General features: G+C 43.7%; 1 protein-coding gene across 1 annotated transcript in view; it reads left to right on the plus strand.

The window, feature by feature from the left end:
• The first annotated feature begins 58 nt into the window (after positions 1 to 58).
• Positions 59 to 26,096, plus strand: part of LOC112052945 (bromodomain and WD repeat-containing protein 1) — a 35,615-nt gene continuing 9,577 nt past the window's right edge. The window contains exons 1-23 of the mRNA XM_052889990.1: positions 59 to 234; positions 319 to 377; positions 452 to 481; positions 610 to 669; positions 2,309 to 2,662; positions 4,590 to 4,812; positions 4,992 to 5,172; positions 6,824 to 7,031; positions 7,451 to 7,708; positions 8,738 to 9,143; positions 11,290 to 11,579; positions 13,349 to 13,554; positions 14,255 to 14,344; positions 15,861 to 16,086; positions 17,112 to 17,201; positions 17,593 to 17,789; positions 18,572 to 18,696; positions 19,536 to 19,623; positions 20,634 to 20,754; positions 21,740 to 21,865; positions 23,765 to 24,008; positions 24,463 to 24,689; positions 25,443 to 25,680. Coding sequence (XP_052745950.1) covers positions 198 to 234; positions 319 to 377; positions 452 to 481; positions 610 to 669; positions 2,309 to 2,662; positions 4,590 to 4,812; positions 4,992 to 5,172; positions 6,824 to 7,031; positions 7,451 to 7,708; positions 8,738 to 9,143; positions 11,290 to 11,579; positions 13,349 to 13,554; positions 14,255 to 14,344; positions 15,861 to 16,086; positions 17,112 to 17,201; positions 17,593 to 17,789; positions 18,572 to 18,696; positions 19,536 to 19,623; positions 20,634 to 20,754; positions 21,740 to 21,865; positions 23,765 to 24,008; positions 24,463 to 24,689; positions 25,443 to 25,680 — 4,084 coding nt within the window. The 5' untranslated portion in view covers positions 59 to 197. The remainder of the gene's footprint in view (positions 235 to 318; positions 378 to 451; positions 482 to 609; positions 670 to 2,308; positions 2,663 to 4,589; positions 4,813 to 4,991; positions 5,173 to 6,823; positions 7,032 to 7,450; positions 7,709 to 8,737; positions 9,144 to 11,289; positions 11,580 to 13,348; positions 13,555 to 14,254; positions 14,345 to 15,860; positions 16,087 to 17,111; positions 17,202 to 17,592; positions 17,790 to 18,571; positions 18,697 to 19,535; positions 19,624 to 20,633; positions 20,755 to 21,739; positions 21,866 to 23,764; positions 24,009 to 24,462; positions 24,690 to 25,442; positions 25,681 to 26,096) is intronic.

Raw genomic sequence — 26,096 nt, forward strand, 5'->3', positions numbered from 1 at the left:
AAGAACTGTTTTGCGACTTGAAGGCGAGAACTGTTTGACCGTGATTTCGTGACAGCAAACGCCATTTTGCTATTATTACAGGAGGTTGTATTATCTTTCGTCAACAATGTAATGCTCGATATGGAATGTTTGATGGATTTTAACAGTGTTTGTGATGTTTGAGGCCAAACTTGGCGGAATATATACAAAATAGAATAATGGAGGAGCCTAACGAGACGGTCAATGTCGTTCCCGGTAAGCGTAGTGCCTAAAAATCGAGCTAGATAAATTGACTGTACTAAGCGCGAGCTCTCGTAATGGTAGCTTTCCCGGTTTCAGAACTCTACTTTTTGATCGCAAAATTTCTCTCCGGGGGCCCGTTGAAAGAGACTGCCAAGGTAAAACGATTAGAAATGTACGTGAATTATGAAAATCTGCAATCTAAAATGCTAATAAACTTGTTTTTTCGCAGACTTTGCTGAAAGAATTGGAGAATGTAGAGGTGAGTGTGAGCTTCCCTAGGGGCGAGTTTAGAGCTTATCATTGTTTTGGTCGCGAAGGCACGTGGGGCGGCTGTCAAACTTCCTGAAAGTTTGCTGAAAACTTTTCCCACAACTTTGCTTGTTGCAGGTACTGCCTCGTCGATTGGACTGGGAGGGCGCCGAACATTCGCAGTCCTACGATGACTTGGTGAGTTCTGAACTTTTGTGCGCGAAATCGCGTGTTTATTTACGTTTAGCGTAAACTTTTGCGATAACAAATCATTATTTTGTGTAGAAATGGTAAAAAATTTTGTTATGTGTTCAATGTAGAAATCATCTCGAAAATGCGTTGGAACATCGTGAAAATTCGTTTTTTGATGTTTATGTTAGTATTTTCGATAAATTTTTGATTTTGCGAAAAATTGCATACATCGTGATTTCGATTTCAGCAATCACGTAAATTGAGACGCCTCTGTCTCTCTCTAATGCGTAGCATATACGTAGTCCTTCTCTGTCTAGCGCTCGTCGCGTCCCGGATTGGCTCGATAGCGGCCGACGTCGAACGAAACGTTCCGAACATTACAACTACGCGGTGACGTAGTATGGCGCCAAAGTTTGAAAACCGCGATTGTAGTTTCAATTTCACTTTCACATAGTTTTTACGTAAGGACATGATAGCCCAGTGGATATGACCTCTGCCTCTGATTCCGGAGGGTGTGGGTTCGAATCCGGTCTGGGATGCACCTTCAACTTTTCAGTTGTGTTCATTTTAAGAAATTAAATATCACGTGTCACAATCGGTGAAGAAAATACATCGTGAGGAAACCTGCTTAACAGAGAATTAAAAAAAAAAGAGAGAGTCTGCCAATCCGCATTGGGCCAGCGTGGTAGACTATTGGCCTACCCCTCTCATTCTTAGAGGAGACTCGAGCTCAGCAATGAGCCGAATATGGGTTGAAAATGATGAATGATGATGATAGTTTTTAGGGTTCCGTAATCAACAGAGACTTTATATTTTCGTCATGTCCGTCTGTCCGTCCGCGGTTATCTCAGAAACTACTAGAAAGCTGTAGTTTAGCATGAGTAATTTCATAGTTAAAAAATAGGCGCCTCTACATGTAAAGTGGGGATAATTTTTTACAATATATTTTTTTTTCAAGTTAGCTCTTGACTATAATTTCACCTGATGGTATGTAATCTAACTTGCTAGGAGTAGGAAGACAATCCACACCCCTTTCGGTTTCTAAACAACATCATACCGGAACGCTAAATCACTTGGCAGTAGATCTTTGTTGGTAGGGTGGTAACTAGTCACGGGCAAAACCTCCCACCAGCTAGACCTAGACCAATTAAGAAAACCTCAATCGCACCCGCCAGGGATTGAACCCAGAACCTCCGTCTCGTAAATCCACCGCGCATTCTGCGCCACGGAGGCTTTTATTTTGGGGTACTGTCTTCAAAAATATTGTGGGTCTATTAAACAACATTTTTCGATTCATAATATGTTCAGATATGAAATGTCATTTTTAAAAAATATTTTGTATGGTTTGGCATTTCCTGTACTTTTCTAAAATTATTATTAGGCAATTTTTTTTTATCATCTTGTTAGTACTAAGCTAATTAGGGAAGATAGTAATAATAATAATAAAACACTTTATTACACCAAAAACAAAATAACAATATTTTACAAAAACATACCAAGTAAAAATAGAAACAATGGTGTAACGGCGGCCTTATCTCTAAAGTGATATCTTCCAGGCAACCGTTAATTATAAGATATTGATTAATTAATAATTGAAGAAATATTGATTAATTAATAATTAATATTCATTTGGTTGTGTTTACAGGAGGCGCAGTACGGTGAAGTGGGCGCTGCACGCCTGGCAGACGTGTGCCGACGAGCGCTACAGCTGGCACCTTCACGCCAGACGCCTCGCGCGCGGCTCTCTCTACTCAGCGAGGCGCTGGTACGCGCCCCAGAGGCGTGCAAAGAGGAAAACTCCCTGGTGCGATTGTTAGCGGCGCGGGAGCGGGGGGTTGGTGTGCACGTCGCGCGGGCGCCGCGGCCGTTCCCCGCGCGCCTGTTGAGAGGCGTGGCGCTTCAGAGGCGTACATTGGGGCATTTGTCGGCCGTGTACTGCTTGGCGGTCGAGCGCAGTGGACGCTTCGTGTTGACTGGTGCTGATGATTTGCTCGTCAAGGTATATATTATCATCTTTATCAGATTTTTTATACGTTAGTCCTTACTACGAATTCACTTGATGTTATGTGGTAATGCACTTATGATGGGCGTCGTCGTTATCAACCCATATTCGGCTCACTGCTGAGTTCGAGTCTCCTCTGAAAATGAGAGTTAGGCCAATAGTCCACCACGCTGGCTCAATGCGGATTGGCAGACTGCACACACGCAGAGAATTATGAAAATTCTCAGGTATGCAGGTTTCCTCACAATGATTTCCTTCAACGTTAGAGACATTTAATAATAATAATAATAAAAACATTTATTCAGCCAAAACAACATAACATAAATAAGAAAAAATACATGAGAATTAATACTAACTTAATACTAAGGCTTCGGCTGAATGGGGCGCTCCCTCAGCTCTATGCTACAGCTAAGACGCTAACTGTAGCGCTGATTTTCAGGCATGACCCCAGGGTGATATTTAATTTCCTAAAATGCACACAATTGAAAAGCTGGAGGTGCACGCCCCTGACTGGATTCGAACACAACACACTCCGGGAGAGTTTGTTCCATATCAGAGCTTGAGTCAGTGATTTTGCTAAAAATACAAATCTAAAATGCACTTAAAATATAGATTTGTAATAAAATCAAAAATGTAATTCGAGTGGCACCAAAATTATATTACAAAATACAATATTTTTTTATGTGTATACCAACAGGCAAAGATTGACACCCGTACAGCCATGTCTTCATACTCATATTTGCATCACAGTTTAAATTACTGTACTGTCCAAATTTTTAATTAATTAATTAATTCATTTTAATTTAATTACTTAATTATTTAACTAAAATGTACCAATTTGAAATTTTAAAATATAAAAGTTATAGACAGTTAGCTCTGGGTTCTTGATTTTTTAACAATGATAGGTTTCATTGTTAAAAAATCAAGAACCCAGAGCTAACTGTCTATAATAGTAAAAAAGTTACATTGTAACACACTTTCCACACAAAGAGCAGTGTAATAATGTAATTTTATAATTTATTACAGTACGCATGTGAATAATCTATGCCATTATATTATATTTTTTAATTTCATATTTGGAATATTATGACACGAGTTTAGATAAAATCTATTCTAATCTATACTTCTATACTAATATTATAAAGAGGTAAAGTTTGTAAGTTTGTCACATTCTTTAAATGGGGTAATCTTCGGAACTACTGGTCCGATTTCAAAAATTCTTTCACCAGTAGAATGCTACGTTATCGGGGAGTGCTATAGGCTATTTTATATTGGTATCATATATATTAGCTGAGTTATCACAGTTTTTGTCATACAGGTTGGACCGAAAATCCTCTTAAACAAACTTATTCGCATGCGCTGCCTTAACTATTGTGTAAAATTTAAATTAATGTATGAAGGCTTTATGTATCTTTAAAAGTTTTACAAAAAAGTCCGCGACACCATATATCTATCTTCTATATATTAGCAGATATAGTACCTTTTGTGTTTTAAAAATTATTATTTTTATATACTTAGGTTTACGTCATTATTTATACAACTAAACTTTAATCCTTATTGAAATAAATTAAAATAGTTTCGGAGATAATACAAAATTTCTAAAAAGACGCAAAAAATCCGCTATATGACGCCCCGCGCTTTCATTTACGTAGTTTCGTTCCCGTGTGAATATGGGGATCAAACATAGTCTATGACACTCGCAAATAACGGGATGGATGGGGGTAAGGTGTAGGTAAGTTAGGGGTAGGTTTGGGGTAGGGTAGGGGTAGGGTGGGCGTAGGGTAGAGGTAGGGGTTGGGTAGGGGTAGGGTAGGGTAGGGGTAGTAGAAAAGTTGACATCGAAGTTTACGCGGACGAAGTCGCGGGCGTCCGCTAGTACATTATAAAGTCATATTGAAGAGACTCAGACATATGAATTATACAGGTATGGCGTACGGATGGTCGGCTGGCTGCGACGCTCCGCGGCGCCGGCGCTGAGATCACCGACGTGGCTGCCACCGCCGACGGCGCGCTGCTGGCCGCCGGCTCCGTGGAGCGCCTCGTGCGCGTGTGGTGCCTCGCCAGCGGAGCCCCGCGGGCGGTGCTCCACGCGCACCAGGGCACCATCACCTCGGTGGCATGGGCGCCGGCGCCGGCCGGCTCCAACGGTGAGTTACACTCAGTGTTACCGCCTCAGACTAATTACGTATGGAACTGCCTCGCTGGTAGTTACCGCCTCAGACTAATTACATATGGAACTGCCTCACTGGTAGTTACCGCCTCAGACTAATTACATATACATATACAGTAAATAAATTAAATATGTAATGGTGGCCTCTTCTAATAGGTCGACGCCTCGCCTCAACCAGCACTGACGGCTCCGTCGCCTTCTGGACGTGTTCCGAAGACGGCCAGTTCACGCCCCGCCCTGTCCAGTTCGTGGAGAGACTCCGACCTGGTGCATGTCATATGTTGTGTGCCTCCTGGTCGGCTGGAGGAGCATTCCTGGCCGCGGGCAGTGCTGACAGGTATATGTGTGATAACGGACGGACATGGTGAAACTATATGAGGTTTCCTGGTGGACTGTGGAACCCTAAAAATGCTAATGCTAATTCTTATTTTAGAATATTCTTTGAAGTACGAGGATCGTTCTTATGGCAAAACAATCAATGTTTTTAGTATAGGGGTATGGTAGGGTAGAGTAGAGGTATGGTAGGATAGAGTATGGATATGGTAGGGTAGAGTAGAGGTATGGTAGGATAGAGTATGGATATGGTAGGGTAGAGTAGAGGTATGGTAGGATAGAGTATGGATATGGTAGGGTAGAGTAGAGGTATGGTAGGATAGAGTATGGATATGGTAGGGTAGAGTAGAGGTATGGTAGGATAGAGTATGGATATGGTAGGGTAGAGTAGAGGTATGGTAGGATAGAGTATGGATATGGTAGGGTAGAGTAGAGGTATGGTAGGATAGAGTATGGATATGGTAGGGTAGAGTAGAGGTATGGTAGGATAGAGTATGGATATGGTAGGGTAGAGTAGAGGTATGGTAGGATAGAGTATGGATATGGTAGGGTAGAGTAGAGGTATGGTAGGATAGAGTATGGATATGGTAGGGTAGAGTAGGGGTATTGTAGGATAGAGTAGGGATATGGTAGGGTAGAGTAGAGGTATGGTATGATAGAGTAGGGATATGGTAGGGTAGAGTAGGGGTATTGTAGGATAGAGTAGGGATATGGTAGGGTAGAGTAGAGGTATGGTAGGATAGAGTAGAGGTATGGTATGATAGAGTAGGGATATGGTAGGGTAGAGTAGGGGTATGGTAGGATAGAGTAGGTGTATGGTAGGATAGAGTAGGGGTATGGTAGGGTAGATTAGGGCTATGGTAGGGGTATGGTAGGGTAGAGTAGGGCTATGGTAGGGTATGGTAGGTAGACTACTCCTCTACCGTAGGGGTAGAGAAGAAGTCTTCCCTACCATACCCCTACTCTACTCTATTATACCCCTAAGTGGACATAAGTCAAAGCGAAGTTTACCCGGGTCTGCTAGTTTATTATATTTAATGTAAAACTAAATCACAACGGCTGAATATTCGGATCTCGCATTCCATGCTATCGTAGTATGCCTCGACTAGGTTCTACGATATACGTCAGGGATGGCAAAATACACAAAGTAACACTATCGATCAATACCATTGACTTACTTCTACAAGTCTATCCTCTTATTACAATATTGATCAATTATAGCGCTGATACTATACTGATACAGGATTAATTATCGTATGGCAAGGGGACAACCACGAGTGAAATCACGGACTTTCAATCGCTAGTAGTGGGGTTAAAGACATCTTTTACAGTTAACTAATACTCCTATTCTCCTTTCGTGTTGGCTCCAAGCCAAGTAACTAACAATGCAATGGCCTCACTATACGGATAACTAACTCACCCAATTCTCTCACTCACTGCTAATCTAACTAGATCAGCTAAAGCGTTCAATCAAATAAACTTGAGATCTACCGCGTGCTTTGTCCGAGATCGTCAACTGGCAGATAAACGACGAAGACTGACGACGTTTCTAACAAATATTGCTATCAAATTAGTTACGCTAATTAATGATGGCGCTATTACTATCTAACGCTCCGACATATGATGACTCGTAAACGTAGCCATTGTTGCCCCAGGCGCGTCCGCGTGTACGCGCTGGGCGGGCCGGAGCCGCGGCGCGTGCTGGAGGCGCCCGCGCACGCCGACGCCGTGGACTCGCTGGCCTGGGCGCACCGCGGCCTGCGCTTCGTGTCCGGCAGCAAGGACGGCACGGCGGCGCTGTGGACGCTGTTCGCGACCCAGTGGCGGCACACCGTGCTGCGGGCGGGCGCGGAGCGGCTCAAGGTCAGTACACCGCGGGCTGCGCTCGTGTCCGGCAGCGAGACGGCACGGCGGCGCTGTGGACGCTGTTCGCGACCCAGTGGCGGCACACCGTGCTGCGGGCGGGCGCGGAGCGGCTCAAGGTCAGTACACCGCGGGCTGCGCTCGTGTCCGGCAGCAAGGACGGCACGGCGGCGCTGTGGACGCTGTTCGCGACCCAGTGGCGGCACACCGTGCTGCGGGCGGGCGCGGAGCGGCTCAAGGTCAGTACACCGCGGGCTGCGCTCGTGTCCGGCAGCGAGACGGCACGGCGGCGCTGTGGACGCTGTTCGCGACCCAGTGGCGGCACACCGTGCTGCGGGCGGGCGCGGAGCGGCTCAAGGTCAGTACACCGCGGGCTGCGCTCGTGTCGACATTTGATCACCTTGTACATATGTCCGCAGGTGACCATGGTGTGCTGGGACCGCAGCGACGCGTTCGTGGCCACGGCGGCGTCGGACTGCTCGGTGCGCGTGTGGTGCGCGCGCAGCGGGCGGCAGCTGCGCGCGCTGCGGGCGCACCGCGACGAGGCGTACGTGCTGGAGGCGCACCCGCGCCTGCCGGGCGTGCTGCTGTCGGCCGGCCACGACGGCCAGCTGCTGCTGTGGGACGTGCGCGACGACGAGCCGCTGGCGCGCTTCCGGAACGTTATTGATGGACAGGTATATAACAAAAGAATAGTTTATTTCAGTAACATCTAATGGGGACGATGACTAGGTTTGAATATATTTATAAGAATGCAAATGCGTATGATTTTATACTTATTTATTAAGAAATTTTGCAATATTATAATTATTACAAAATGAAATTACTTATAACTACTAGAAAACTCTAATTTCGGCGATCGAAATATAGAGAGCCTAATCCTAACCAGATGTCCCACTCGATCGGAGATTGATCAAAGAGCGCCCTTGCATCGCGTGTCCTCCTCTTTTATATCAATAATCATTTGCGTAGTTAACTACGTAAATCGCTACGTGAATCCATCGCAACGAAGTATGTAGGGCGCTGAACAAACACATTCTGCCGTCCAAGGTTAGATGAGCGCAGGGCACTGGAACATTGCTGAACAGGTTGACTGGATATTTGCAAAATAAATAAGATTATAAAATTTCAAAATCTACTAAAAATATTTTATCGTAATTAGATGAAAATTCATACAGTTTTAGCTTCCTTACATTAAATGTGACATTTTTTAATACATGAACTATAAACATAAACGTACAAATAATAAAGATATTAGTAATTTTGTTTGACCGCACATACAAATCTAACGATCATTACACTACCTACGACGTCATAAGTTCGTACCACTTTGTATGGGGCGTTTTTCAGTGATCCGCGGCAGCGTCGCAAATCTGACCCTTTAAATCCCTGTAGCTCCGAAAGTAATGATCGCAGATACCCTGTTACTTTTACAAAATTGCTTTGCTATTAGCATACTTTCAAATCATATACAATTTAAAAAACTGTCATCATCCCTATTTAAAAAAAAAGTGTCAACTAACCTATTTATTTTAGAATTTAAACTATCGTGAGTGTTATTCATATTAATTGATTATGAAACACGGCTAAAACGTGATATTAGGTCGGAGTATGCCCGACTAGTTTCGAACCCATACGGGGCCCTTAGTCATGAGCTGGTTCTTGCATCGTTCATACTCCGACATAACCTATTTGTTGTCTACCAGGGTGAAGGAGCCGTCTTCGACGCCAAATGGACCCCAGACGGCACTGGAGTAGCCGCCTGCGACAGCCACGGCCACCTCCTCCTGCTGGGGCTCGGAGCTGGACCAGCACTGCTCCGGCGTCTTCCCTCTGAGCTGTTCTTCCATACCGACTACCGCCCATTGGCAAGAGATGCTCTGGGCGGAGCTCTCGATGAGCAGACGGAGCTGCCCCCCCACCTGATGCCGCCGCCGTTCCTGGTGGACGTGGAGGGGGCGCCGCACCCGCCGGCGTTCCAGCGGCTGGTGCCGGGGCGCGAGGCGCTGCCGCCGGAGATGCTGGTGCCTCGCTCGCGGCTGGACGCGATGATCGAGGCGCTGGCGGAGAGGCGGGCGCCGGAGCCGACGTTGGGCGCTTGGAGGGGGGAAGGTGATTTTGGGTTTTTTTTTTTTTAGTTTTTTTTTTGCAAGGAGTTAATGGGGGGGGGGAGTAAGTGCGATATTTTTTGTTTTTACTTTTTTTTTGATTGTTTTTTTTTTTTTACACGGTGCTTAAATATCATATTCGTGAAGTATGTTGGTGCGGCAATCCGACGTTGGTTGCTTGGCAGGGGGGGAAGTTATGTTGGTTTTTTTTTTGTGGTGAGTGTGTGAATTGACGTTGGACGTGTGGCGGGGGGAAGATAAGTGAGATATTTTTTGTTTGTGAAACTTTTTAAAAATCAAACGTCACGCGTCTCCTTAACAACTGCATATACAAACTTTTTTCATTATTTGTATTTAAAAATTTAACACTAACAATAGTTACGTAAATTAATATAATCTATATACAGGAAGAAAATTTTTTTAGTGCGGATATTTTTATATTTTGTACATAAACAAAATTTAATGATCACGTATTTTTTCTTTTTTTCTTTAACTCAAAAATAACAAAATTATCGTTAGCTAAAGTTATTTACTTTTGAACAGAATTTTAGGGTCACCCTATTGTGCGTTTATTTTATTTTCGTTTGATACCTAAAGAACGTCACCAGATCACTTTTAAGCTGAATATATCTTGTTTAGTAATAATATGTACATTATTTTGTTATTTTAGAGACATAAATTAAAAAAAAAAATTACATAAAATGTATCGAACTGTTTGTAGATTTATATTCTATTAATGATACAGAACCACGAAAAAAAATATCCGCACTAAAGACCGAATCACCCTGTATATAAAAAAGAAAGTAAGTTTTGTTACAACAATTATAATTCAAGAACGGTTGGACCGATTTAGCTGGAAATTGGTGGAAAAGTAGCTTAGAATCAGGAGAAGGACATAAGATACTTAGGGTAGGGGTAGAGTAGGGTATGGTAGGGTAGATGTTGGATGGGAATATGGTAGGTATTTAGCGTTCCGGTACGATGCCGTGTAGAAACCGAAAGGAGTGTGGATTTTCATCCTCCTCCTAACAAGTTAGCCCACTTCCATCTTAGACTGCATCATCACTTACCATCAGGTGAGATTGTAGTCAAAGGCTAACTGTGTCGTACTGACTCCGGACTCCAGAATGTATTACTTTTTGTATTTCGTATTTGGAGCGGCTACGACGCCGTCGTGTTCCGTACGCTCCATCTGTATATTTTTGTACCACTTTTGTACTATGTGGATACTTATTATATTTGGTGGTTTGAGTAAGGTATGTCGTGTCCCGGGTAGCGGTTATGGGTGATAAATAATAGTAGGCTCCACTGATAAAACACTTATATTGACTATCAGTTACAACGGTTAGGTAACGACTGGCGACAAACCGCCGTATAGACTTCGTCATAATTACGAAAATGCTTAAGTAGCATTTTCATTTACAATCTATGTGTGTGTGACCACCACAATATTAATTAATCTGTGCCTACCTCAGACCAATTATAGAAGGACCTGTATCGCACTCATAGTCACGAACAAAATTGTCTGTCATTTTCTGAGGAAAACGAGCTTAGATTTTGTATATATCTTATACTAAACAAGAAATTTTTGCTCGTTTTTACACCATTCAATTACACAAAAAGGTATGTTTACGGAGCTCTTTAACCGACGAACACGATTACAACTATTTAACATCGATACTATAGAGACAGTTTTAATAATCGCATTAGATCGTTGATCATATACTTTGACAGAAAAATAATGTTTTTTTTTTTTATTTTTTACAAGTTACCCCTTGACTACAATCTCACCTGATGGTAAGTGATGATGCAGTCTAAGATGGAAGAGGACTAACTTGTTAGGAGGAGGATGAAAATCCACACCCCTTTCGGTTTCTACACGGCATCGTACCGGAACGCTAAATCGCCTGGCGGTACGTCTTTGCCGGTAGGGTGGTAACTAGCCACGGCCGAAGCCTCCCACCAGCCAGACCTGGACAAATTAAAAAAATCTCAATCTGCCCAGCCGGGGAACCCAGGACCTCCGTTTTATAAATCCACCGCGCATACCACTGCGCCACAGAGGCCGTCGAATGTCTTGCGAGGCAGGTCTTTATCTAATTAGTCTGAGCCCTCTACTTACTAACATGTTCCCTGTTGTAATATACCAGGCGTGCGGCACACGGGCGGCGCGTGGCTCGGCGCGGACGTGCCGCCGTGCTCCCGCCCCATCGTGCCGCCCGCGCCGCGCTCTATACGTGCCGAGCTAGCGGCCGCGGCACAGGAGCTGCACGCTGCGGAGCTGGCCGCGTACCGGCGCGAGATGCGGCGCCGCCCGCTCATGATCAGCACTGCGACGGAGCCGCGCCGCCGGCCCGGGCGACGGCCGCGTGCGCATGCAGCAGCGCACCCGCCCGCGCACCCCCCCGCGCCGGCGCCCGAGCCGCGTCTGCAGCTAGAGGTGTGTATGGTGAGGTGCGGCCCGCTCGCGATCAGCACTGCGACTGAGGCGTATGCCCCGCGTCCGTCTTTCTCTTTCATCTGGTATATATGCCTATAGACATCCGTCTTTCTCTTTCATCTGGTATATATGCCTATAGACATCCGTCTTTCTCTTTCATCTGGTATATATGCATATAGACATCCGTCTTTCTCTTTCATCTGGTATATATGCCTATAGACATCCGTCTTTCTCTTTCATCTGCTATATATGCCTATAGACATCCGTCTTTCTCTTTCATCTGGTATATATGCCTATAGACATCCGTCTTTCTCTTTCATCTGGTATATATGCCTATAGACATCCGTCTTTCTCTTTCATCTGGTATATATGCCTATAGACATCCGTCTTTCTCTTTCATCTGGTATATATGCATATAGACATCCGTCTTTCTCTTTCATCTGGTATATATGCATATAGACATCCGTCTTTCTCTTTCATCTGGTATATATGCCTATAGACATCCGTCTTTCTCTTTCATCTGCTATATATGCCTATAGACATCCGTCTTTCTCTTTCATCTGGTATATATGCCTATAGACATCCGTCTTTCTCTTTCATCTGGTATATATGCCTATAGACATCCGTCTTTCTCTTTCATCTGGTATATATGCATATAGACATCCGTCTTTCTCTTTCATCTGGTATATATGCCTATAGACATCCGTCTTTCTCTTTCATCTGCTATATATGCCTATAGACATCCGTCTTTCTCTTTCATCTGGTATATATGCCTATAGACATCCGTCTTTCTCTTTCATCTGGTATATATGCATATAGACATCCGTCTTTCTCTTTCATCTGGTATATATGCCTATAGACATCCGTCTTTCTCTTTCATCTGGTATATATGCATATAGACATCCGTCTTTCTCTTTCATCTGGTATATATGCCTATAGACATTCGTCTTTCGCTTTCATCTGGTATATATGCCTATAGACATCCGTCTTTCTCTTTCATCTGCTATATATGCCTATAGACATCCGTCTTTCTCTTTCATCTGGTATATATGCCTATAGACATCCGTCTTTCTCTTTCATCTGGTATATATGCATATAGACATCCGTCTTTCTCTTTCATCTGGTATATATGCCTATAGACATTCGTCTTTCGCTTTCATCTGGTAAATATGCCTATAGACATCCGTCTTTCTCTTTCATCTGGTATATATGCCTATAGACATATTGTCTCTTCCATATTACCACACGATCTGAGTTACTAATTACTATAGGCTTGCGCCAGTTCTCCTTGCCTAGAGATAGATTCACATTCATCTTGAAAAAGTGTTTTTTAAAATTTACACACTTCATGTGAATGCACTTATGAAAGTTCTTCCATAGAACAACAAAGAAAAGGTATAAAACATCTAGTATGACGTACTTGCGTGGGAGGTACATCATCATCATCATATCAGCCGATGGACGTCCACTGCAGGTCTTTGTAGAGACTTCCAAACATCACAATACTGAGCCGCCTGCATTGCTTGATGACGTCAGTCCACCTGGTGGGGGGTCAATCAACACTGCGCTTTCTAGTGCGGGGTCGCCATTCCAGCACCTTGGGACCCCAACGTCCATCGGCTCTTCGAACTATGTACCACTTTTGCTTCGCGACTCGTTGAGCTATGTTGACATTGATTTTTCTGTGACCTCATTTCTGATTTGATCACGCAGATGTTATTGTTCATTTATATTATTTAATTATCCAAAATTAATATTATTATTCCAAGTTGGCGGCGGCGGCGGCGGCCGAGTTGGTTGCCGACGAGTCGGAGGAGTCGGTGCGACTGTCGCCCGAGCGCTTGTCCCGCTCGTCTCGCTCGTCCCGCTACACCCGCTCGTCACGCTCGTCCCGCTCATCACGCTCGTCACGCTCGCGCCGCTCAAGCGACGCAAGCGACTCTGACAGCTCGCAGTCTGAGGCGCACAGCGACAGGTGAGCGACGCTTACTTTGAATAGAGTAGTTGACTTACCAAAATGAATATAAACAATTGTAGGAAATAGAAGTCTGACACGGATATGACGTCAGATGGCGTGACTTGTTATCGTAAAGAGTGGGGAGTTCGAGAGGGGTACCGATTTATTGGCGGGTATATGGAGCTCGTCGTGCGGTCAGCTTCAGTCTACACGTGGCGTTCGAGCCGTCCACATTTCTTGTTGTGTACTTCTTCATGGGTTACTTGCAATGACTGTGCGGGTATGAAGTCGTGCGCGAGCGGCATCGCTATTCGCCTCCCGGCTCCCAAAAGCCAAAATATAGCAGGATGCTCTGAAAATAAACTTAGGACCCCTTTGGATAAAAATAGCGACAGACAGAAAACAGTGAAAACAGTTACATACCAATTTTTATATAAAAATATAAAAAAAAATAATAAAAGGTTACTATAGAAATTCATGTTTAAAATTAGGTATGAGTATTGAGTATGTATTTAATCTGTTTTTTCAAACTCCAAACACTAACCGATTGGCAAACAATTACTGTCGCCCATTTGGAGACGTCATAGTTTTGGCAAACAAAGTAACACTGTGACGTCATGTTGATTGAAACTTGTAAAAAAAAACAATACCCTTTGGCTCCCCATTCGTTGTCCATAATGTCGATATTCACCAATAACCACCATTTAATTATTCGCAGCTCGTCGTCATCGCAGTACTCGGACTGGGAGGGGGGCGCCGCCCTGGTGCCACCCGCGCGCGCCCGCCGCCGCCCCGCGCCCGCGCACAGGTGAGCGCCACCAGTGCACCACCACTACACTACTACACTCAGACCAATTATAGAAGGACCTGTATCGCACTCATAGTCACGAACAAAATTGTCTGTCATTTTCTGAGGAAAACGAGCTTTTAGATTTGGTATATATCTTATACTAAACTAGAAGTTTTTGCCCGTTTTTTACACAATTAAATTACACAAAAAGGTATTTTTACGGAGCTCTTTAACCGACGAACACGATTACAACTATTTAACATCGATTCGCATCTATAATATATAATCGCAATCGATAATCGCATTAGATCGTTGATGACAGAAAAGTAACGTTTAGTGAGGCAGGTCCTATACAATAATTGGTCTGAGCCACTACATCACCAGTGCACCACCTTACTTGTCGGGGCCTATTCACGTCATGTGGGAACTCTATACGAGGACCGACGGACGAAATTTTTTACGTGACAACGTCTTATAATTCGATGGAGCCGGCTGTACACTCGATAAAAGATGACGTCATGCGTCGTTCCCTCGCTCTAGGGACGCTCTAACATTTTACAAGATGTAAAGTATATTCTGGTCTATGAAGGTTATTAAACAGTATTTTAAAAACGAACATTTTTTTTTTGAAAAATGCAACCATTCCATCAGTATTTTATTATGACGTTGTCACGTTCAACTATCGTCAGAAAACCGACTTTACAGACAACCGATTTTTAGCACCTGAGAAAACTGTCTCGGCTTCGCCTTCCTGGGCTGTTTATAAAACGAATAAAATTCATTTTTTTCAAATTCAAAATTCATTTCATTCCTAATAATCGACCCGAATGACTGAGGTGGTAAATGGTATTATAGTGGTAATGGCATGGTAAATTTTTGTCGCGGTCTATACAAATTTTATAAAATAATAAATAAATCACACAAAAAAGGTATATGGGAGCGGCTTGTGGTGTGAGAATTAAACTCCTATAATTAATATAAAAAGGTATATTTAATATTTGTACACGGAATATAACAGATAATTTAATGTACAAACTAATTATCAAAGAATAAATCGTATGCGTATGCGACGCATTTATGACGTTGAAATGAGAGACGCGATTTAGCGATGTCGCCGGTTAAGCCGTTTAACGTACTCTGCCCTAGTGGCGCAATGATTAAGTTTTTATAATACTCTACAAACAAGGATTATTATATCCCGAAATATAACGGCTCTCATTGGAGAGTTGTACTGGCGTCTGGTCGTCGAAACTCTTGTCGAGTCGTCATTGGCTATGTACTAGCTTTAACAAGAGTAACATTCTTTCTGCATTACGTAATTCTAACACAAAGGAATGTTGCGTGGTTTTTGTACAATACAGCTTTAAGAGTTATAAATAACTTACAATTATTATATAACCTATTTAGGTATTAATGCACGACACAATAATATATGAAGTTTAAGCACTTAACAATATTAAAAAATGTATTATTATGAAACTAAGATATTTCTAGCATAATAATTTGTCTTAAAGTATTTTAAACACGTTTTCAGGTACAGTCCATCTGCAGCAGCCGCTAAGCGCGCTCCGCCCGGCCCGTCAGCGCCCAGCACGTCGGGTGCGGCAGTCGCGGCGGGCAGCGCGACTGTCGCACCGGGCGGCGCGACTGTCGCGGAGCTGCCCGAGGCGTACCGCGTGGGCGAGTGGCTGACGGCCGTGTCACCGCGCAAGGCGCCCTACCATCCGCAGATGGGTGACCACTGCTTGTACTTTAGACTGGTGAGACCAACACCTTGTTTATTTATTTATTTTATATTTTATATTATACTCATTGACCTCTTATAATAAAAGGACGCACAATCATGTAGAAAATTTCATTTAAAAACTGGCCAATTTTGCTATGAAAGTTTTAGAATTATTGGTAAAGAAAACTATACCTAAAGGCCTTTAAATATAGTCCAATATTCAATAAAATCACAAATTCATAGCAAATTCAACCTTAAGGATTGAGTTGAAGGTTGAATTTGCAAATGCGACTACATGAATCGAGTGCCAAGAAGTTGTGTGTCAAACACATTCACACTCATTGAGTGGGGACGTTTTTTGGTAGCTGATTGTGCATCCACTTTTTAATAGGAGATCGATGATTATACCATAAAAATATACTGAGATACCTTATTTATTAAATAAACAAACTTTTGTCATACTACGGATGTGATACCGTAATTTTAAAAGAAAATGGTTTTGTTTTCAAGCAATACAAATCACTGCATAGGTTTAAGGAATTAATTAGACACAAAAAAAGTAGGTAAAAGATTTCAATCATAATCATCTTCACTTAATGCATTTACGTTTCTAGAATTTCGTCACCTTCTTGTAATTTTTTTTCATAATTAATTAAATTAATAATTTTAGATATGTAAGTAGGATGTATCTCCCATTTAAAGATCCCCTTACAAGTTCCTTGATTACAGGTGGTATTAACATTCACTATTTATGTTATTGTGGAGGGGAGGTGTCAGTGTTGGTATAAATAAGAGGGTATTTGATGACTTGAGCTCAGTTGTTTGTTAGGCAGCGTAGACACCGTCATGTTGCCAGTCGCGTTTTTTGTCATCATAATCCTATCATCACAATATTAGTGTTTTGGTGCGGTGAGACAGTTTATGTATTTATTTTATTAATAATTTTTAAGATAACATAATGTAACTAACCAATGGGCCTTTGTAGCCATAAATAAAGAAACTTATTATTATAATCCATTATTTTCGGGACATCCTGTATAATGTGACGTATGTTGACAGGGACACCAGCGGTACTTCGAGGCGGTGGCGGAAAAGGATTTGTACAAGATACACGCGCGCGACCGGCCGTGGGAACACATGCAACTTTACGTGAGTTTCAATTCATATTTCATCTTATATACAGGGTGCTCGGGAGTATTTCCCATAAGTTCAAGGTGTTCACAAGTCTACTTATAGGAGCCGAGCTGCATAACTATTTTTTTTTATTGGAACCGTGGGGTGAAACCGCAAAGTTTATACTTTTATACTAATATTATAAAGCTGCAGAGTTTGTTTGTTTGTTTGAACGCGCTAATCTCAGGAACTACTGGTCTCATTTGAAAAATTCTTTCAGTGTTAGATAGCCCATTTATCAAGGAAGGCTATAGGCTATATATTATCCCCGTATTTCTACGGGAACGGGAACCAAGCGGGTGGAACCGCGCGGCGTCAGCTAGTATTTAATAGACTTTGATTTTAAACCTCGTTGTATGTATTACAGGAGTGCGAGGCGGTTCAAGTGGTTGGTATCAAGTACGCGATCAAACCGCCGCGCGTCGTGTGCCTGCGACTGTCGCGTGCGCGCGACGGTCGCGCCTTCACCGTGCGCTACCACGACATGCCCGACGTGATCGACTTCCTGGTGCTGCGCCACCAGTACGACGCGGCAGTCGCGCGCCGCTGGGGCGACGGCGACCGGTGAGTGTGCGCCGCGACTGTCGCGCCTTCACCGTGCGCTACCACGACATGCCCGACGTGATCGACTTCCTGGTGCTGCGCCACCAGTACGACGCGGCAGTCGCGCGCCGCTGGGGCGACGGCGACCGGTGAGTGTGCGCCGCGACTGTCGCGTCGACACACCACACCAGCTGAATAGCAGAAAATAACATGAGCAGAGCCCTGGACTTGTGACCACTGAGGTTTTAGGAATTTTTTGATGAGTCACCCCGCCTAACCTAACCCAAAATAATGTATAAAGAATTACACAACAAATTAAAGGCGTGGTTGAACCCTGCGTGACTACAATACTGAATAATTAACCTGACCATATGAAAGGCCGCTTTTTTCGTCATTGCTTGGTCGACAGATTGTATGATACCTAATGAATCATAATTGAGACAATTATGATATTATTCAAATAGCCTTATACGGAATTGCGAATTCTCCGTGTGCAACATCAATGCGACGCGACAGTCGCGCCGCTGCGGAAACATCTATGAATACTCATCATCTGCATGCCCTTTGCCTTCCGTACCATGTTACAATGAGCAAACTACAAAGGCTGACCAGTTAGGCTATTTGTTATAGTACCTAGATAAGATAAATTTTCGATTTATTATTGTTTTAGTTTTTGTTAATTGTAAATTGTATATGGCTACACTAGTGAATTGGGGATGACCTGTAATGTTAGTGTAAGTTTGTAAATAAATAAATAAATAAATAAATAAATGAATAAAAAAAATCATTGTCTGGTGTCGTAGGTTTCGCTGCATGATCGACGACTCGTGGTGGACGGGGCAGGTGCTGGAGCGGATCACTCCGCCCCACGGCGCCGCCGCCGCGACTGTCGGCGCGCCCGAGCAGAGCTGGGCCACAGACGCGGCGTGTGAGTACCACTTATATAAAAAGAAAAACCGTGGCCGTGGCTAGTTACCACCCTACCTACAAAGACGTACCGCCAAGCGATTTAGCGTTCCGGTACGATGTCGTGTAGAAACCGAAAGGGGTGTGGATTTTCATCCTCCTGACAAGTTGGCACGCTTCCATCTTAGATTATATCATCACTTACTATCAGGTGAGATTGTAGTAAAGGGCCAACTTGTAAAGAATAAAAAAAAAGAAAGAGATATTTTTAAATAATGCCACATCACATCATAATATCACACACAGATATGAGAGGTAACTAGATTTATAAAGTGTCAATTATTTGTATTGAAACCAGCGTACCCGGGGGCGTGGCCTAAACGGCTGTTTAATATTTAGTGAAAAATGAAACATGTCACCCTTACTTTAGAGTTGAATATTATTTATTCCTTTTGTCGCAGAACAAAACAAGACTGCTAGTACATGCGCGGACACGCTTGCGATGTTCCGCACACCCGGGTGTACGCGGACCACGCCCCCTTGCTACTTCTATTGCTAAAAGCGTTAGCTTTTATGCCTTGATCACACGTACCGAGCAAACGGGCGAGGCAGTACCCTCGGCCGAGTACTCGGTACCTATAAACATATCGACGAGTGCTCGGTCGAGCACTCGACCGAACGAAGCGCCGAGACAGTAGCTCGGCTCCCGTTCTATTTACTAGGCCGTAACAACAGTTTTTATAAACGCGTTAGATCATATTTTTGATCTTTGCCAGAGGGGTAACGGTTAGCGAGGCAGGTCCTGTTATTAATGGTCGAAGGTCTGATGTGAAGTGTGATTTAATGTAAGCAATATTTCAGCGAACTTCCTGTCTCTGCGCGTCCGCTGGGACAACGGTGAGGTGGAGCGCCTGTCACCCTGGGACCTGGAGCCGCTGGACCCGGAGCGGTGAGTTGCTACCTTTCAAATATAGGTTTATGTTGCCTGTTTTCGTGGTGGCACTTGGAACTGAATCCTGGCTGAAAATCAGCGCTGTATGTCCTTTGTTTCATCATCATCATCTCCTTACCCTTATCCCACTTAAGTGGGGTCGGAAAAATATGTCAATCTTTTCCATTCGTCTCTATTACTCTTCAATCCACTCCTCTTTAACACAATCCAACCATCTCTTCTTTGGCCTTCCTCTCCTCTTATGTCCTTCCACTTGCACATTCAACATTTTTCTAGTAATATGACTTTCCTCCCTACGCATTACATGTCCATACCAAGCTAACCTTCTACTCCTCAATTCTTCTGTCACTGGCGCCACCATCAGACTTCCTCTTATATACTCATTCCTTATTTTATCTATTCTTGTCACACCACACATCGTTCACATGCATTCGTTTACTATCCGTCCCTTTCACCGCCCAACATTCTGATCCATACAGCACGACAGGTCTTACAACCGTTTTGTATATTTTACCCTTAAGTCTAAGAGAGCTGTATGTTCTTTGTTTACGGGGAGCATATAGCAATATGCTGAGTAAACATAAGGTATAAATAATTAATATAATTAGATAATTAAGCAAACCAATATAATACTACATGTATAGAATAAGTGTTTATACATCGTTTTATGTTCCGCGGTTACGGTCTAGAGAATAACACGTCCAATACTTGTAAGCACATTCTATTATGACGTAAATTTATCTTATTAATTGTATAGAATCATTTTAGTATATAAGATCTTAAGTATTGTAAATATTTATGCCATTTTAGTATAATACACAACCGTGTACACTCCGAGGTTTCACTTATACCAAAACACGCAAGGTTGGTCTGCCGAAGACCAGTCGTAATGCTGAGCTGGGACCTTTTTCTAGGTTATGCCACATATGGCGGGGTATTATTCTGAAATATTTGTGATATGTGGCCTAATGTAGTAATAAATATTTTGTTTTTTTTTCTATTTTGAGACTGCCCGCCGAGCCGGGCGGCGCCGTGGCCGTGCTGCCGCACGAGCTGGAGGCGGTGCTGGCGCGGGGCCACGAGTGGCCGCCGCACGCGTGCCGCACCATCGCGCACCACATCTCACAGGTAAGGTATGAAACATTGCAGACTGCCCGCCGAGCCGGGCGGCGCCGTGGCCGTGCTGCCGCACGAGCTGGAGGCGGTGCTGGCGCGGGGCCACGAGTGGCCGCCGCACGCGTGCCGCACCATCGCGCACCACATCTCACAGGTAAGGTATGAAACATTGCAGACTGCCCGCCGAGCCGGGCGGCGCCGTGGCCGTGCTGCCGCACGAGCTGGAGGCGGTGCTGGCGCGGGGCCACGAGTGGCCGCCGCACGCGTGCTGCACCATCGCGCACCACATCTCACAGGTATACGATAACTGCAACCCATATACGGCTCACTGTCGAGCACGAGTCTCCTCTCAGTATTAGAGGGGTTAAGCTAATAGTTGGCCCAATGCGGATTGGCAGACACACACATGGAAAATTTAGAAAATTTTTTCACTATGTCTAACTAGTTCTATAATTATTTATCATACTGATAATTGGTCAATCATTTTCCTAAATGGTGGCCAAGGTCACTTGGACTAACCAACAAACAAACCAACAAAGAACCTACAATATTTGTTTATACCAAACATCTATGTTGTACGTACTTACATCACAAAACAAGCAAATTTGCTGAAAAGTTTGTTTGTTTGTTTGATTGAACGCGCTAATCTCAGGAACTACTGGTCCGATTTGAAAAATTCAGTGTTAGATAGCCCATTTATCGGAAAGGCTATAGGCTATATAATATTATCCTCGTCTTCCTACAGGAACGGGAAACACGCGGGTAAAACCGCGCTGCGTCAGCTAGGCTAAACAGGTGCCGATTATTTAGAAAATACTTAACTACGCTACAAGTTAACCCGCTTTCATCTTAGACTGCATCACTTACCATCAGGTGAGCTTGTAGTGTAATTTTCAAAATCGCAGAGCCTCTATACAATCTTTACTTCTTTATAACATTAATATGAACTTCGCCGACTATAGTCCAAATTATGCCACTGAATCTATGTCATTATCAGGTGATGTCACTATCTGTGGCGGAACCCTTCGTGGCGCCGGTGGACTTGCAGCTTTACCCCTCGTATGCGCTGGTGGTGCCCTACCCCGTCGACCTGGCCACCATCCGCGCGCGCTTCGACAACTTGGTGAGTGAGAAACTGTTTGGTGCAATGGTAACGCCGTGCACACCGTCACGCTGCTTTTGTTGATTGTAAATTGCTTACTGTGGGCATCGAGAACATGTTAGGGGAGTTGAATGTTAATGCATTCAGAAAGTATCTTTTAAACCTACACCCAAGTCCTGGGACCTGCTGGAAATGTTTCCTCTACCGCAAAAGTACTTTTTCACTACTCATGCTCAAAAACACTGTCATATTACCACTCCACAGCGGGGCTAAACAAGCATTTTATTCTCTAGGGGCTAAAGTAATTTTGTTTTTTTTTTAATTCTTGTCTGTTACGAGTACTAGCTAAGTACTAGCCTACTTTATAATGAAGGAGGTTTTATTCGTAAATAGAATTATCCGGTAAGGCCTTCTTCTTCTTCTTTTGGTTATATGGCTCCGCGCGTCGAGCGATTGAGCCAGAGGTAAGGTCCTGACTGTTTGATAAAAATAAAACTTGGAATTGGAATAAAATGCAGCGTTCTTGTCTGTGGAATGCGGTTATTTTTTTTATTTGATTTTTATTGAGTTGCGAATTTATAGAGCGAGATTTGAAGACAAGGGTGTACGGTGTAATACCTTTGCCTTTTCTTCATGGGAAAAAATTATATCAATAAAGAAAATAAAATTAAAGAGCGAGAATTTAAAAACAATTATTGTCGTGAATAATCTAATTACTTGATATTTTTAAATAAATTCATTGTGAATTTGTGAACGTAATTTACATGTTTCGCAACATTAATTGTTATGTCTGACATCTAGTGAGATGGCGACGGAAAAAAAAAGACTTTCAAATTAAACACCTACTTACGAAAAATTTAATAAGTGGAGAAAAGAACAAGTGCATTCTTACTTACAACTTACGCATGGTGTTTTTTAATCAATTATTTAACATGTTCACCCCTCATACTCATTATTCAACTTCACTGTAGTCGGAAATTAAGTTACCGGGTAAAAGCATCTTCCCGAAACATTGTAGCATTTTGTACCTACATTTTAATTTTCAAATATTTTAAAACTATATATTTTATTTTCTCGCAATCGTAGTGAAAAGCAGAGTGGGGCTAAACCCATTATAAACTCGGTTTCTATTTAGGCGGCCCTCGCCTTCGTCTCGGGCCCTAAAAATACCTCGTATATAATGGGTCTTTTTAGCCCCTTGTATAACAATCTACTATTTTGGGACAGCCTGTGTAGCGTCGCAGCACCGGTTCACTCACACTTTTATTTAACTACCCTATAATGATTATTCTTGGTATTTATCCTCTTCTGTTTGTTAATTACTTTTGTTCCTAAATATTGTATTATCTATACTTATAATAAATCTGTAGAGAGGTCAATTCTCTACATGAAATATATTTCCAAAATAACTATCAGGGGGTGATTAGTGACCGATACTGATGCCAAAAATGCAATCAGTAAAATTTTTGTCTGTCTGTCTGTCTGTATGTATGTATGTTCTTTATAGAAACAAAAACTACTGGACGGATTTTAACGAAACTTGGTACAATTTATTCTTCATACTCCTGGGCAGGTTATAGTATACTTTTCATCACGCTACGATCAATAGGAGCAGAGCAGTGAAGGGAAGTGTTAAGAAAACGGGAGAAGTTAATCAATTTTTTAAGCTTCCGTCGCGTGGTTTGTTCGTTATAGAAACAAAAAATACTCGACGGATTTTAACGGACGGATATGGTAGGGGTAGGGTAGGGACGGGTTTCACGCAGACGAAGTCGCGGGCGTCCGCTAGTATAATAATAACCTGTGCACAGTAAAACCAACTGTGGTTTGTGTTGCACTATGGTTAGGCTTAATTTAAATGTGTTTTTTTGTTGAATAATAAATAAAATCTAAATCTATGCATGTAATCTAAATGTGCAGTTCTACCGTCGCGCGGCGGCGGCGCAGTTCGACGCGCGCTACCTGGCCACCAACGCGGAGCAGTTCAACGAGGCGCACTCGCCCATCGTGCGCCAGGCGCGGCTGGTGAGCGACCTGCTGCTGCACATCGTCGCCGACTGGGAGCGCGTGGACGTCGTCGGCAAGTACCACGAGCTGGCTGCCGCCTACCAGTCATCGGACGACGACCGGCCGGCGCCCGCGCGCTGGGAGCACGCCTGTGCAGGTACGAGCTTAATAATAATTATAATAATAAAATCCTTTATTCAGCTAAAAATACAAATTAAAAAAATCAAGAAGAAATTACAAACGAATACTAACAGAGCTTACAAGCTACTTAAAGATACCTACTTAAATTACAAAGTTCCTCTGTTTGTACTTAGTATAATAATATAATAATATGGGTTAAAGTATGAAATTGCCGTGTAAAGCTTCGATGTATTACAAACTACTCTATTACTAGTTACTTGTAACGGAGTGTTTTTGTAAATCGCTTGGCGGTACGTCTTTGCCGGTAGGGTGGTAACTAGCCACGGCCGAAGCCTCCCACCAGCCAGACCTGGACAAATTAAGAAAATCTCAGTCTGCCCAGCTGGGGATCGAACCCAGGACCTCTGTTTTGCAAATCCACCGCGCATACCACTGCGCCACGGAGGCCGTCAAATTGATTGAATGCGCAGCGCTGCTCCGGGAGCTGAGCGCCGCGCCGGACGCGGAGCCCTTCCGGCGGCCGGTGTCGCCGTCGCAGGCGCCGGACTACGGCGCGGTGGTGCGCCGCCCCATGGACCTGGGCACGGTGCGGCGCCGGCTGGAGGCGCGCCAGTACGCGCGCGCCGACCACGTGGCGGCCGACGTGCGGCGCGTGTTCGCCAACAGTCGTCTCTACAACACTAACAAGCGCAGCCGGGTGAGCTCTACTAGTATAGTGTGATGGCAGCTTCCTCAACTGATATCAAACTGCTTTAGAGGAAACATCTCGAGCCGGTCACAGGACGTGTGACTTTGAGTGTAGGTTTAAAGGTACCTTTCAGAATACAACAAGAAAATAACGCGCAATCACGTGGCGACGACGTGATGCCAAATGATGGTACTCTTCTAGAGGAAACAGGTCGAGCAGATCACAGAACTTGTGTCCTTGGATGTAGGATTAAGTGTTTCTTTTAGAATACATTACACAAAATTACCAACGCTAGCGGCGTCCACGCTGCTAAATTAATAACTTAAACCAAGTGACCAATGAAAAAAATACGATATGTAACGCGGCAAACTCAATATTTTTGGTCGCGACAATATAATATGTCCCTCAGTACCTACTTACCTCTATGCCTGCCGAATGATTCCGAAAACACGCGAGACGCGGGACGCGAGAGGGGTGGGATACGATCCATGGGCCCGATCGTAAAATCGAAGTAGAGTCCAGCTCAGTGCGCCGGCGACCGCTCCAAACGCTACCCGCGCATTCGAGAGGCTTAATGTTTCGATCGTTTATTAAAATGTCCCTACCTATGTCAATGTACGAATGTTGAGTGTCATTAAGTAAATCGTCTATGTACTATCAAAAGTTGTTTAATTTACAATGATAACCGTAAGGGAGTGTGCTCGAGGAAGAACCCTCTTACAGATATATATTTACAAAGTAAAGTAAATATAATTCGTGCAGATCTACTCGATGACGGTGCGCCTGTCGTCGCTGTTCGAGACGCTGTGGGCGCGGCTGCCAGCGGCGCGCGGCTGCCGGCGGCGCACGCGGCGCGGCCCGGGGCGGCGCGCGGGCCGGCGGCGCGCGTCGTGGCGCAGCTCGGAGGGCGAGCCCCTAGCCGCCACCTCGCGCCGCGTGCACGCGCCCGCCGCCGACGACTCCTGGGACAGCGACGTGCCGCTCACCTCGCACCGGAAAGGTAAAGATATAAATATATGTCGGAGGGCTAGATAATAGCACCATCTTACATTAATTAGAGTAACTAATTTGATAGCGATATCTGTTAGAAATGTCAAAGTGCGTGTCGTTTATCTATCAGTTATTTGTCTGTGGACATCTTAGACCATTAAAAAGAAAGGACCTGCCTTGTAAACCGGTACCCCTCTGTCAAAGATCAAGAATCAATGATCTAATGCGTTTATAAAAATGTTGCTATAGAATCGATGTTTCATTGTTTTCGTCGTGTAAAGAGCTCCCTAAAAATGCCGGTTAGTGTAGTTGAATGGCATAAAAAACGGCCAAAAACTTGTAGTTTAGTAAAAGATGGAGTAACGTTTCATTTGTATTTCTACCATAATTTTATCAAATGTGTAATAAAAACGATTTCTCAAAAGA

Source organism: Bicyclus anynana, chromosome 26, assembly GCF_947172395.1.
Source record: "Bicyclus anynana chromosome 26, ilBicAnyn1.1, whole genome shotgun sequence".
NCBI lineage: Eukaryota > Metazoa > Arthropoda > Insecta > Lepidoptera > Nymphalidae > Bicyclus > Bicyclus anynana.